Source organism: Python bivittatus, unplaced genomic scaffold (assembly GCF_059951505.1).
Source record: "Python bivittatus isolate LINGU-HERP-01145 unplaced genomic scaffold, Pbiv_v1 ctg000480_np1212, whole genome shotgun sequence".
NCBI lineage: Eukaryota > Metazoa > Chordata > Lepidosauria > Squamata > Pythonidae > Python > Python bivittatus.
This window is the reverse complement of record NW_028277075.1, coordinates 93,822,848-93,838,105: the sequence shown is the minus strand read 5'-3', so window position 1 is coordinate 93,838,105 and position 15,258 is coordinate 93,822,848. Positions and strand designations below refer to the sequence as shown.

The 15,258-nt window shown below is 37.4% G+C and overlaps 1 protein-coding gene across 3 annotated transcripts in view; it reads left to right on the top strand.

Annotated features, from left to right (window-relative positions):
• Positions 1–15,258, top strand: part of QTMAN (queuosine-tRNA mannosyltransferase) — a 268,381-nt gene that overhangs the window by 211,862 nt on the left and 41,261 nt on the right. For all 3 annotated transcript variants that reach the window (XR_015797231.1, XR_015797230.1, XM_025174913.2), the window contains exon 5: positions 5,121–5,426. Coding sequence is in view for 1 of the 3 variants with exons in the window: in XM_025174913.2 (XP_025030681.1) it covers positions 5,121–5,426 (306 nt within the window). In the remaining 2 variants the exon portion in view is untranslated. The remainder of the gene's footprint in view (positions 1–5,120; positions 5,427–15,258) is intronic.

The window sequence follows — 15,258 nt, the reverse complement described above, 5'->3', positions numbered from 1 at the left end:
TGGGCAAATGTTTTTCCTTGCATTCATAACATTTTTTTTTCCTACTAAATAAGTGATTTGGGTAGCATAAGGCCTGTATTTCATCATTGTCCAAGGAAGTATTTTCCCTGGCCATGTTTTTTTTCATGTGCTAAATGAAGTAGTACTTATTCTGATGGAAAAGAAGGGCAAAACTTTCCTGGAAAAAAAGTTTTGGTGCCTCAAATACCACATCTTCTACTGTTGTTTTAGCATTCATGCTATTTTTATTGTTGTCATTAAAAATGGACTTTAGTGGTAATAGTCAACCATATTTATTGAGGATAATTTTTAATGGGGGTGGGAGAACTGTCTGAAGCTAAAAGCCACTCTTTTCAATCATACCTTAGCAATGATGTGTTATCATATCAGGCCCTAGGAGGATTAATATTTTTAATAAAAAATAAGGCTGCAGTGGCATGAAAAAGACTTATGTCCCCAGACTGTATTTTTTAATGTATTAGATTGTGAGCTATCACACTCTACATTTGATTAGGAACAGCTCCAGAGCAAGTCCAGAGAGATAAGTAACCAGGAATATACTTTGTCCATTCTGCATCCACCCTCCCCAAATTTCATACTACTGAATGTTGTTGTTGTTGTTGTTACTACTATTACTACTACTATAATATTTTATCCTGCATCTTTTATATATAGAGCAAGGCAGCGAACATACCTAATACTCCTGCCTCCTATTTCCCCACAACAACAACTCTGTGAGATGGGTTGGGCTGAGAGAGTGGCTGGCCCAAAGTCACCCAGCCAGCTTTCATGCTTAAAGGAGGCCTAGAACTCAATGTCCTGGTTTCTAGGCCAGCACCTTAACCACTAGACCAAAGTAGCTCTTTAGTAAGTTTTTAGTTATGTTGAGGAAGTCCTGTGGAAGAAGACACACAGAGTTTTTCTGATTTGTTAGTTGTTCCATAAATTGGGAGAATGTATAAAGGGCAGCTGCAAATTCTAGTCAAAACTGAACTTTGTTGGTCTCCTTCTCTTGCTGTCTAGATGTGACATGTCTTCCATTGTGTAATATAAAGTAATTATACCACTAGCATCTTCTTAACTTTGAAGGCACCTTTCCTTCCTTCAGTAAATGTGCTGAAAGTAAAGTTTAATGCAAAGCATGAAATAGTCTCTACTCAAGATCTCAGTAGAGCACAGAAGCAAGTCTCATGTAGGTGCTTGAAGCTGACATTTGTGAAAAGATGTAGGTAAGGATAGGAGATACAATAAAATGTATTTCCTATCCTTGAATCTCTCAATAAGCCTTCATAATAAGCCTTCATAGATGGTGAGATGCTGTTGCTGTTAGTACTACTCATTTATTGTTCCAGTCAAGGAGAATAGACTATATGCACGAAGTCATAAAGCATACAATGTGCACATAGGTTGTGTAGTGTATTATCACAGAATTAAGCATTTTTGTAACTTGTCTTGGAAAAAGAGTACCCGCTTTGTTTCAGGTGTTAATTCTACACATAGAATATTTCAGCAATGAGATTCAACAACACCTCCCTCCCTGCCAATTTTACCCCATTGCTTCCCACCCTAGTAACAAAGTGGAAGAGTTTCTGAGATGTGTCTCAAAGTCTCAGGGGCTGTAGGTGGTCATCAGCAGTACATTCTCCATTCTTTCTTTAAATTAACAGGGATGGCAATCCTTTCGTCTACTGTATTCTGTCCCTTGAAGCAACAGATAAACATGAATAAAACTAAGAAAAGATCAAATGCTGTAAAGCAAAGAGAACATTGATTGATTCCACCATTCATTCATCCAAGTTCAGCATATTTATTTGGCCACAACAGGTATTTGCTTTGCCATTTACTGTGTTTAGATAACACAGTTATCTAGAAATGGAGTTGAAACACAAATGACTTCTGTCTCTTTCCTCAGTTTTAATATAACATCAGACATTACAGTAGAAACTGGGAAAAAAATGAAAATCACACTTGCTTCTTTTAAAACTCCTTCTTGATAACATTGAACCAGTTCCAAGGTAGTACATTGATGTCACATTGCTGATTGGTATGATATGAATTTTCAGCATTATAGTTTCTGTAAGTGTTGAAGCCAGTGGTTGCTTTAACTTTCAACCTTTTCCAGTTTTCAGATGAATGAATGTGGGGGAGGAAGTGGGATCATGACAAGTTTCATGCCTGACTTACACAGGTTTATTTAAAAATCAGATAAATTTCTAGGTATATTTGTACATGCGCACTGATGATGTCACCTGGTTGGGTAATGAAATATCTGCAAGCAAACAGCCAAGCTCAGAGAACACTAAGGACCCCACAGTTCAACCCTGAGCTACACATATTCTCTTCTATTGGATATTTCTACTTTTCAATAAAATCAGCAAGGCTGTTTTTGTTGTTGTTGTTTTAGAATTTTTAAACACATCAGTGGAAATATATAAAATAGTTTCATTTCTGACCTTCAAATTAATGAAGCTAGTATTACCACCAAAACTCGCTTTTCTCCACCTAAGAGTATTTGGCCAACACTGTGATTATCTGTAATTTCCTTCCCTCCTTCCTTCCTTCCTTCCTTCCTTCCTTCCTTCCTTCCTTCCTTCCTTCCTTCCTTCCTTCCTTCCTTCCTTCCTTCCTTCCTTCCTTCCTTCCTTCTTCACACGTGCAATGGGACAACTCTGCTGTCAATAGCCTAGCCTAATAGTAGGCAACATTTTGGGGCCAGCAGCACATTTGCTTTTTGAGAGCATGTGCAAACTGGCTGTTAGGTGGGATCTGACCTATTCACACAATGGCTGACACCTTGGGCATGGTGGCACAAAGCAATCCTTTTTTTTCAGAAAGTGATCGGATAAAATGCTTCCCTACCCTATCCAGAGACACGTTTGCCTGGATGTTCCTTCCTACTCCTGCCTACCTTTGTCTCTTTTCTGGGCATACTTCCAAGCAAAGAACTAGGCTCTCCATTGGTACTTTCTAATGCTTATGGGGTTGTTGTGGTGCTTAGAAATGTGTGCATAAATAAAGACAATCCTGTCATCTGGTGGTTTGCTTTGTAGTGGACCTGTTTAGAACCTTTCCATTAGATTGGTCGGAGCTCGCTATGGGTAGTGGAGGAGTGAGTCTCTGTCTTTAGAGGTACCAGGCTGCCTACCTGTGGCATGTGCAATTTCTTGTGATATGCTGAAGCTGTGAGGAAACCACAGAAGTAGTAAACAGGAAATAGATCATTATATCATCTCTGTCATGTTGACCATAGAGATTATAGTGTGTATAAATTATGGCTGACTATTTTGTATCCAGGGAATGTGAAAGATTCAGAGATTATGTTGCCTAGTGAAATCACAACCATCTAATCCCACTTGCAGTTAAATACCTTCTACGAATATTTCTTTGGTATTTTAGTGACTCTACATCCATGCTTTATATTTTAATATCTCCACTATTACCAAAAGGTATGCAGAACTATTTGGTGTCAAACATTGTCAAATTAAAGTGAATAATACTTATTTCTAACTCTATCATAAAATAAATCTTGTTCTAAATATCATTCAGTGAAATGGCATTCCAAAATAGCTTCTTAAAAAACTGTCATGGTGATTAATATTATGTGTGCAATGCAAGTAGATAGCAGACTCCTTGTTGTACAATGGAAAAGATATTTTCTAGTTGCTTTCATTGAGATATTGGTAACATCTTATCTAATAACTGAAAATTCCACTATGACAGAACAGATTTATGAGGACTAATATCTTGGAAAATATCTTGAAGTAAGGCACTGCATAACTGGGTGCAAGAGGCAGAATGGTGGTAAAGAGGTAAAAGATTGCACCCAAACTTTGTAACTCAAATCAATAAAGATTTGATCAAATCAGTATGCTAGCTGGTGGGGTTTTTTGGCAGCCAGAACATACCACAACAGAAATCCAAGAATCTTGGGCCAGAATTAAGATTAATCAGCTTTATTTTCACATACATTTTCTTGAATTATAAGGCACTTTGGAAAATGTTCCTTAGGGAGAAACATTTTCTGTATACATATGTATGGGTGGGGGAAAAGAGAAATAAAATTGTTTTAGAAAAATAAAAGTATTTTAGTGATAGGAAAGAAGCACAACTACATCATTTCCCCGGTGTTTGCCTGAAAGAGGCCGTAACTCCATGATATTCCATATGCTTTGAATACACAAGGTCCCACGTTTAATCTCTGGCATTTCCTTTTTAAAAGGATGTTAAACAACCAGGGTTGGCTGCTGATAGGTGGGAGAGGTTGTGCAAGTGGGGCCAGGGGCCGCTGTTGATAGGTGATGGAGGATGTGTGAGTGGCCTGCAGTCATGTGATAGGGCCAGGGGTGGCTGCTGATAGGTGGGGGAGGGTGCAAGTGACTTATCGGAATGACTTGTGACCTTCCCTGCCAGCTTACCCATTGACTTTGCTTGTGGAAAGCCAATAGGGAATGTTGCACATAGTGATCACGTGACTGCAGGGCTCAGCTTCTGCTGTAAGTATGAGCCAATTGCCAAGCGCCCAGATTATGATCACGTGACCACAGGGGTTCTGTGACAGCCAGAACTGCAAGGGCCAGTCGTAAGTCTCCTTTTTCAGTACTGTCGTAACTTTGAATGGTCACTGAACGAATGGTCAGTAACCAAGGACTACCTGTAATGAGTTTTATTAGCTGCTGCTCTATCAGTAAATAAAAACATATTAATGACCTGTGAAAACCAGTGGGATGTTATCTATAGCCTATTGCTCTTCATTGCTTGATATCTAGCCGCTTAGCAATCCAGAAATTCCTGACATTAAATAATGGTTCACAACTTTCCTTTTCGTGAAGAAAGATGGATGGATGGATGGATGGATGGATGGATGGATGGATAAATAGATGGATGGATGGGTGGGTGGGTGGATGGATGGGTGGGTGGGAGGGAGGGTGAGTGTGGATTTCGGTGGATCTATCCATTTGCCTGCATTATTATCCCTATGTCAAAACAGTTGCTATTAGATGCATAAACTTTTATAATTTTGTTATTTTTTTCTTAAAAACATTGTATTCAAAAGTTGTGAGTTGCCCTTAAAATTTATGGCTTTTGCAAGAAGTATAATTTTTCTTATTTATTTGTAACAGGTTTATGCTAAAAAACACACTGTCCCATACTGAGGAGGCACTAGATGATAAAGGAATTGGAGATACAACTTTGCTTATGGAGATGCCTTTCCAAGAAAAGAGGTGTGAAACTGCAGGTTTCAATATCAACAATTTAGACCAAAGACCTGGACATTACAAAGCAGAGTCTGGATTTTGTTGCCAGCGGCCAGAGAGAAAGCATCTTTGTCAAGGAGAAGATAGCCAATGTGCAACTCCTCTTGATCGCAAGGTGGGCAGCTGGAAATATCAGCAGAAACCTTTGCACATTGTTTGGCCTCACAGATGGTGAGTGTAACATCAGGCTCAAGTATTGTGTCTGCATAACTGAGTGTTGGTTGCTGGAGAGGACGTGTTCTGGTCTTTTTGTTTCCTTCTTAGCTTTTTTATTGTCTCTTTGAAATGGTGTGTAAATGTGGTTTATGTGTCTAGATAAGCAGGGATTAAAACCAGACAAACAATCAAGCAGAAAACAATACCCTAATCAAGGAATTACCAAGGAGAAAACCATACACACCCCAACACTGGCAGGGCAAGCTACTGTATATAACCAGGGAGAAAACCCCACACTCACTAGCACTGAAGATGTTACCTAGCCGGGTAATGGAATGTCTGCAAGCAAGAAACCAAGCTCAGACAACACCAAAGACTCCACAATTCAGTAGTTGCTTAGAGAATGAAATGCTGAACATCACCAGAATTTTAAAAAAAAAAAAAAGGGGGAGGGGGACTGAGCATCCATATGTGGACAAGAAACATAGGCATGACACTAAAAATATGAAAACTGCTGAAAATCCTGCTTGAAAGCAGTTCTGTCCACTAATGATGTTTAATATGCAGTGCTATTTAAAAAATCTTAATTATCCTAATGTGACTGACTAGGTGTTAATATTCAAGACCACACTATGCTACTTGCATCTTCATTTTTTAAAATAAAATTTAAATAAATTTAAATAATATTTAAATAAAAATCTACCTTTCCAGGTTTAAAAAAAAAAAACAGCATGTTTATATGTAGGCTTAGAGGGAATGGAATAGGCTGCTTTTCAAGCTGTTGACTTGATCACCAAATCTTCTCTGAACTGAAGTAAATCTACCCTGCCACGTAATCACGACAAATATATAAACTTTGACTCCTACCATAAATTAGGATTTAAAGAGGTAAAGTGTCCTGATAATCTCCCGGTATTGGGCACGAACATTTTAATCTAGTATTTTTTCCCTCACAGTTGGTTTAATCTGCATGTGGCCTGATTAGAGTTCACTTTATCCACAGATTAGACTGTGTTTATTTCTGAGATGCTGGGTCGATCAGTAGGTCAGGTTTTTCTGAGAGCAACTGTTTGCAGGTGAAGCAATAAGTGCCCCACACCGACAGGGCAAATCGCCTTTGCAGAGGATTTGACTTCCAACACATTAAAACTCCAGAAGCTCTCCCAGATGATCTGCAACATCTGGTACCTAAAGGGATTTCATCTTTGACTCCAAATGTCTGAACATAAAATTTAGGGGTTGGAAGTCGATGTGGAACCTGTCTTTGGATTTGTTTAATCAACTTCACACTTCTCACATAATGCTTCTCGGGGAGCTACATTCGTTTTTAGTCAAATTTAATTGCCATTAGCTCACAAATGCTGTATTCTCATAGGCTATTTTACAACGTGGTGTGCTTGTGACATGTATCGATTGCCTCTCCATTGGTGATTAGAAGAGTGACGTTCATAAATCTAATATCAGGGCTTTTTTCTCATGATAAACGGCTATATTAAGATACATGCTGAAACTTTTATGGATTGTAAGGTTTCTTTTAAAATATAGATCTTGGATTTGTTTTGTTTTGTTTTTTCCCCCCAGGTACCATGGTTTCAAAAAACAAATAAATAAATAAACTGCAGGTTAAGTGAAAAGGAAAACATACCCCCTAATTGCTATGCCTTTTGCATAAAGGAGCACAGAGCTAAATTAATGAAATGAGCAATATTCACTGAAATCATTCCTTTTCCTTCTGTATATTTTTAGGTTTTTGTTTTGTTTAATTTAATTTAGTTGCCGAAAGTTAGTCGCTTAAAGAGATGCAGACTTCTGTTTGCGCACGTTCTTATTGTTAAATTATTTTTAATTTGGAGTAGAGGAGAAGCCACATCAGCAAGATCAAATGCCAAAATATAAAAGTAACACATTCATCCTTACGGGTAATATAGTAGAACATTGGAAACTTGGAGGTTGCCAGACACACAGCTAACATTAGGGCTAATTTTGAAAATCTAGCGTGCAGTCAATTTTACTGATGCCTGGGGACATACAAGGTAGAAGCTGACAAGAGAACTAATTTTGTTTGGGTTATTTACTGCTATGCATCATCCACGGGTTCCCGCCTGACACACGGCTATATGAAGGGGAATATTATCACATGCTAAAAATTTATGTTGACATTCGATATTTGTTCAATATGTCAGCAGTATTACTTTCATAATCAAAAGAGTGAGGAAAAAGAGAGGGGGGAAAAAGGCACTTTATGCTCATATAGATATATCTTTTTAATAACCGTCTATAAGGTTAATATAGTTTACCTTTGAGAGTATACAATGAAAACAAGCAGGGTTAGCAGGGAAAATGACAGAAAGCATCAACCCGAGCTGTTTGTTTGCCATTACCTAAGCGAGCCATGTCAGCTCTCTGGCCCGCGTCTGATAGCTATTTGTTGTACAGAGAGCACAGCATAAAAAAGGGGGAAAAAATATCAAACTCTTAATACTATTGTGTGCCCATAACCATCTGTCACTGCTAGCCTGGAGATGAGAGGAAGATTACGAGGAATAAACACTGAGCTGCTGAGCATTGGTAAAGCCTTCAGGCAAAAACTCTTGTGGGGACATCAAAGACATTCTAATTCCGAGGCAGTCAAGGATTACAGTGTGTAACCTGTGCTGACAACAGATAAATGACTGGCAATATTGTGCCAGAGCTGCCGGGTCCTGCATGGAGTCCTGATGGTGATGGTGATGATGATGATGTTATCTCGCAGAATGGACTCTGCTGGGATAATTTTATGATAAAACACTTTTTTCAAATGCCACTGGGTCTAGGCAGACATTGACTAGCTACAGGGGTAGCAATCAGTTTCCTCAAAATTTACTGTTCTAAGCCCATTAGAGTTCCCGCGCAGCCAGGCTTTTCGATGAAAATCCAAAACGCCAATATTTTCACGTCAGAAGAGAAGCATGTATGCAAATGGTTTGAGGGCTTCGACTCTGAGCATTTAGTGTTAGGATATTCCAGCAAATGATTTATGTAAATATGCTCATCAAAATGCATATTTCCTCTTCTCTCTCTCTCTTTTTTAAATGATGAATATGAAATAGTAAATTAAAAAATTTAGTTCAACCCTTTAGTCATGAGAAAATAATGCCAGCAGAGAACCTGCATCATACAGGTAAATACAATAGGCTCTGCCATTGGAATGAGATGCACAAACACACACACACACACACATCATTCACTGCATTAGTAGCTAACAATTTTCTGCGCCTTATTCAGGCATTAGCAGATTGAAATATTCCCTTCTGAGGCCCTGGAATGATCTCATTAAACAAACACCAGGTTTTGGTAATTGATGTAATAAGGAGGATGTGGAGGGGCTGCGTAAAAGTATTGTCAAAGTGTGCTGTTACTCTTTCAAGATGCTAGATTTTCTCACCACTGTTATCATTTCAGCCATTTCTCTGCATAATAATACTAGTAAAAGAAAATTGAAGAGCAAATAATATTTTTTTTTAGTATTCTGAGCTTTCAGCTCACCTATGTCTCTTTCTCTCTTATGGTAAAACAATACCTTATTGTGATATTCCACACCAGAATCCCCAAATGTTTCTAGCCTTGTTTTGTTGGAAATGAATGGCCTGATCCTTTGGCCTCTTGTGCCAGCAAGAGTCTGTGGAGAATCAAGTGCTTTTTTCATCTGCCAGAGCAATGCTGTGACTTGTGGCTTTGCTTCACTGTTGAGGCTGAGCCAAGGGCACAGCCGGCCCAAGATATTTTGGCTGCTGGAGGTGAAGGACAAGACATTGCTTCCCCATTCCACATGCAGATGTCATTTGGACGGCAACTGAATTGCGCTTCAACACTTGCATCAAGACAATATTCCTAGTTACATCTTGGTATAGGGGATGCAAGGCAGTCTGCAAGATAGCCAGAACTCTCCTCCAGTTCTGCGCTATTCCCCACCCTTCAGCTTTCACTACACGAAGGAGCTACCCTCGCTCTACCTAATGCTACGTCACCTAGTAGACCCTAGCGAAAAACGAGCATGGTTGTTAGCTGTGATGCAACATAAGCCAGGTTTCTGTGGTTCTAAAGATTGTGACTACACAGTGGAGAATATTATGGATCCCTACCTGCTCCTGTTGCAGAACTTACTGTGTTTGAGACCAACTTTCAGAATTCCCAGATATCTGCCTTGGGAATTCTAGGAGTTGTAAGTCTCCTTACACCATATCTGAAAACATCCAGTTTCAATCATGCTTACCCATGATATTCCAACCCTAATGCTGTAGGTAAGAGGATGAATGAATCTGTCAATTCCAGTTTCTCTTTTTTATTTCTCCAGTTGAAATTTATTTTGTCATGTTTTCGTGTAAGTTTGAGAATGTGTTAAAAGAAGTTTGCACAAAAATTTGTATGTATTTTTCCTAATGTATACATAATCTGACATAGCCATTTTTGCAAGCAATTTTCACAAATGTACTACTTTTTATTGTTTTCATATTTTATATGCATTTGTATTTTATTCATCATCGTACATGACATTGCAAAACTCAGAAAAATATGAATCTTTAAATATAAATTGAATTTCAATTTGGCTATTGATTTGTATGTGCAAAATTAGGATGCAGGTGGCATTAATTTCTCCATATATATTAGAAAAAAGATTTTTTTAAAAAAATCCTGCTAGTTTACATTCTGACTGTATTACATGGTAATATTCTCTTTATGAAATCAAAAAGATTGGTATACAATATACCGTATATTACAGCAGATCACATGGCTGGTGAAGTGTCATAAAATTAATAATGGTTTGACTATGGCCATCATGTACGTTAGCAATTGATGTACGTTAGCAGTTGATTTAAGATAAGACCCACAGACGTCATAGTTCATTGTCTGACTTAATTAACATGCAGAAACATGAAATGTAAATTGTATAAATAAATAAATGCAGATTGAATTTAAATGAATAATGTGTAAATAGTGACTGGAAAATTGGCACCACATTATTACCACTGTTGTTGCAGCTGATACTCATATGTGTATATGTGTGTGTGTGTGTGTGTGTGTGTGTATATATACACACTATACTTATACGTAGACACACACACACACAGATCTAAGAATGAGATTTAGTGAATTCTTCAAACCACTAACAAGCTCAAAACTAACTTGAGGCAGTATGACAAGTTTCTTGAATCAAAGTCTGTCTTTCATTCTTGGACTTCAGTGATACTTTCACACATACTCAAGCAAAGAACTGCATTTTCATTCTTAACAATTGTCAAGAAACAGTAGCTTTACAACATTACATCAAGATTCATATACATATCCCATGGGCAAGAAAGGTAGGCGGAAGGTCAAATCAAGGTGGAAAAACAGCTGTCTGATAATAAAATAGATAGAATTTTGTCCTACACTGGATTAGAGCACATATTCCAAAATCATAAATTAACTGAAATCAGGATTATGGGCAAAGACTTAATATATTTATAACAAAGAGTCAACTGAAAGCAGAGGCTTCCTAGGTAACATAATAAAGGATAATAAAGGAATAATATCTTAATATATTTGGAATTATGTTTTTCCTTTTGTCAGACCATGTTAGAAAATCTTTAAGATGTCATGAGCAAGTTGAAGTGCACTGCATCATAGAGAAGTCATTTTTGTATTTTGTTGTCAGGATTAAGGTTGACAGATATATCCCAAATAGTCTTTGGAGGATCCTGTCTGATGAGATAAACTACTAAACAATCCTCTTCTTCCACCATCTCATTCCAATGCCAAATCTTTGTGTTTAATTTGCATGGCGTGATTTGCCAAAATAAAAAAGACTTGCATAATTGTAGATGAAAAGTCAGAATTAATCTATTCACTTTTGTAGTTATTACTATCTGATCTGGCACACTGATAGGTAGCTATGTGGGTAATTGGTAATAAAAACTTCATACTGACGTAACAGTGTTAAGCAGAAACTTTTTTTTTTTAAATGGGAACTTTAAAAATAAAAAGGTGGAATTAATTGCATCCTTCCCTATTGTTTTTTTCCTACCTCTAGATCATTTTTTAAAAAGTGGGTGTTGTTTGTAAGGGACATTTGCTTTGAACAATTAGTTTGTTCAGAAGATTAATTAGATTGTTCAGCAGCTTTCATTCTTATCCATTTAGTTTTTCTTTTAGACTCTAGTCTGGCATTTCCCATATTATTGGCAAGCATGAAGCCGAGACCCCAACCTTGCCAAAATGAAGACTATTTGGGTCCTTCATAATTAGACTGCTTACTACTCCTAGTACTCCTCTGCTTGACTTTATAATGAAAAGCTTTCATAGGAAAATGGAAGCTATAGTTGGATAAAACTGGAGTTATGGAGACAAACGGCTGTACAAACCTGGATGTTCTAGCAGAACAATTGAGGTGGCACGAATGGCTGCTACTTGGACCAGATTAGCTTTACTTGGTTGGGTGAATTAAAGAAAATATATTAGGTGGTGGTGGTGGTGGGCAAGTGGGTAGATATATAGATATAGATACACAGATGTTTCTTACCATACTTTCTAATGTATAGTAAAGGGTAAAGGTCAGATCAGAGTTTTCCCATAGTAACCCTTATTGGTACATTGTTTCTCTCATTTCATCTGTGCTCACTCTGCATCTATTGCAAAGGAACAAATTTATATTCTCAGAATATAAAGAATGTATACACCTTCTGTCATATCCCATTTGCACAAGGCATGGAGGAATTGTCCATTGCTGCTTTGAAAGTACATCTAAAGCCATTAAAAAATCTAAAGACATTGCAATTCTGGTTTTATTTGTTTTCAAAGGGGAAGTACCAAGAATCAAGTCAAACTTTTTTCTTCTGAATCTTCCTAATTGTTCCTTCTGATCTTAATCATCTCCTCAATTGCCTTGCAGGACTCTATCACATCCTACCTTTTCCACAGCCTTCATGTAATCCTTCACCATTCTGCTTATCAGATATGGGATTGAAGTGGTACTAATGTGATAAAAAGCAACATTATTACCTCTACTGAAAGTTTAGACTTCTTTTTAAATTCAACCACTTGTGTCCTTTTGTAATTTTCATCATCACTTGCCTTTTTCTTTTCCCAGTAATAAATACTTTTTTGTTGTTCTACCTGTGTGTAAAAGAGAATGAGGAATCTGAGTGCTACTTTCACTTTTTTACCATCCAGGAGGGAATTTTTTAGTTCTAATATAGGAAAGAATAAATTTTTTTGCTGATTTTGATGCCTCAAATTAAATTCCTTTGATATGTTCTTCAGCTAATGTTGTTGCTCTACACTGGCCTCAAATATTTGTAAAGCATGAGAGGAGTAGGCATTTCTTTCATTGTCTATTGGCCTTAGTTTGCTCATAGTGGAGGAACTGCTCCTGCTAGCCACCCCTCCATAGAAGGAAGATTTTATAATTCAAGGTGTATATTGTAAGAGGATGTCTTTAGAGAGCCAGATCAGTCTGGGAGATTATGACAACCATATTAGAATAGAAAAAACTTTAGATGCAATAGTTGCCTTGCACAGGAAGATATTCTGTTTTAATCTTCAGCTCTATTATTATTACAGATTCTGATCTAGTTTAGAGTTGTTAAATTATTATTTTTCTACAGTTGTATATGAACCTTCTTGGATGGCCAATATTATTCTCTTATCAGAACAGGTTGCACAGCAGTTCAGCAGGCTTCTCTATATGTATTGGACTACAACTCCCATTATGAGTTGTGGAGGCTTCTGTGCAACCTGTCAGGATGGGTGGAGAGCCTACTGGTACATGTTAAGTAGGATAACAGGTATTCTGCTAGTCCTGGAACACCACATCTGAAGCGCTGTATCATGTACTGATCTGTTCTTGTTTGAAGAAGGTGAGTATCTTGTACTGCATTCCTTCACTTCCCCTGACCACAGTAAAAAATATTTTCCCCTTTTTACAGTGTCTTCTCTCATTAATGTAGATATATTCCTAGGATGAGAAATGATGTTTCTTCTAATTATGGTTACATATAGTTAATTTCCTTTTTAAAAGCTTGGTGTGAAAGACAGTTACTTTTATAAAGCTCAGGAAAAAAGTGATATAGCTGATGTTCCTGTTGCCTTAGCAACAGATTTATTTATTAGGGTCTGAAATGACATGAGTTAATATACCATATACCTGCTGATCGGCAAACTCTCCTTATTTCAGCTTCAGTTGACAATTAAGTCCTGGACAGCTACAGCCAGGGGTTAATGTTACTCATTAGGAGAACTAGGTCATTACTGGGAAATCAAGGCACTTACAGTAGCATGGATAAAATACAAAATTCAACACCTCCACGAGTGAAGGGTTTTTATGTTAATTAACCTTATTTTCCTTGCATATAAAAAATATTTCATATGTGCATATGACAGAGGATCAATTAATTGAAAAGTAAGCATTTGCTGCTTCTCATCCTCTTAGTTGCCTTCATTTCCTTTGGAAGAGTTTCATTATTTTAGGGAAAATTCTTATGTCTATATGATGAGTAAAACAGGATATTAAAATTAAGAAGGGAATCATCATGGAAATCAGCTTTACCACAAGGGAACGAGCAAATAAAAGCCTTGGAAATGAAAATAAATAAGCTTTGCTAATACCTCACCTAAGGAACAGAATATAAGCTCAACAGAGCTTGGAGATGTTCAGGGGTATCATTTTGATTCTGTCTGTTAAACAGTCATCTGACCTTCAGAAACTGAAAATTTGAAGAACTAAATTTATGTTTGTGATGGTAACTATCTTGTTCTCAGAAAAGTATTCAGCAAGTTTTGCAATATAGTACTTTTTCATTGTGTATCATTTTAGGAGATATTACATATACAGTATATGCCATAAGTTTTATTCAGTTATCTGAGCAGTTATTCTAACTTATAAGTGGCAAAATGAAACTCTCTTCTGTTTACTTTTTCCCCAGGATTTTCTGTTCCGACACATTTAAGAATAATTATATTTTTACATTCTTTATATTTCAAAACTTTCTGCTCAAGGACTTTAGGTGTTTTCACGTCATATTTTCTGAAGACTAAATGTATTGTTATTAGATTTCTATCCCACCTTTATTTTGTACAGCTCAAGGTGGCATACGTAATGCTCCCATCTCCTGTTTTCCACACAACCACCCTATGAGATGGGTTGGGCTGGAGAGAGCAACTGGCCCAAAGTCACCCGGGCACCTTTCATACCTAAGGGAGGACTAGAACTCATGGTCTCCAAGTTTCTAGTTTCATACCTCTACTACTGTTTCTCTGATTTATGTATAAAATAGCAATAGATACAAGTAAGAGGCCTATAAAATGGCTCCAGAATTCCAAAAAGCCACCTTTACTTCTGTAAGAATTCAAGAGTCAGATCCTGATTTTTCTCTCTTCAGATTTGGGTTGCTTCCTAAGGGTTTACACTGCTGGGTCAATGCTGAATCTGAATATTCTCTGTTTCTTTTTGAATGTCATTATGCTGTTGATAATCTTTGCCTGAAAACTCCTATGATGTGATATTTCCTGAAAACCAAGGAAGACCTGTCTTGAATCTCAGGAAATACCTGTTGTGCTCTTCCAGATGTTCTTGGCAAAGTAGTTATAGATGTTCTCTGAAGTGTGTGTGCGTATTTCATGCTTTGCCCTCCTTGCCTCCAGCTCTCTTCCTCACATTCATGTATGCTTAGTAGTACAAAGCAATCTTTTTTCAAGTGTTGCAGCAGCCATGATGCCAAGTGTGGGGAGGGTATACGGTAAGGATCCTCCATGTGAATTTGGCTGTTACCAGAAGTGTTGCTCTATAGGTGACTGGATATGAATGTCTGATCATGAGGCTAGAATTCACCCG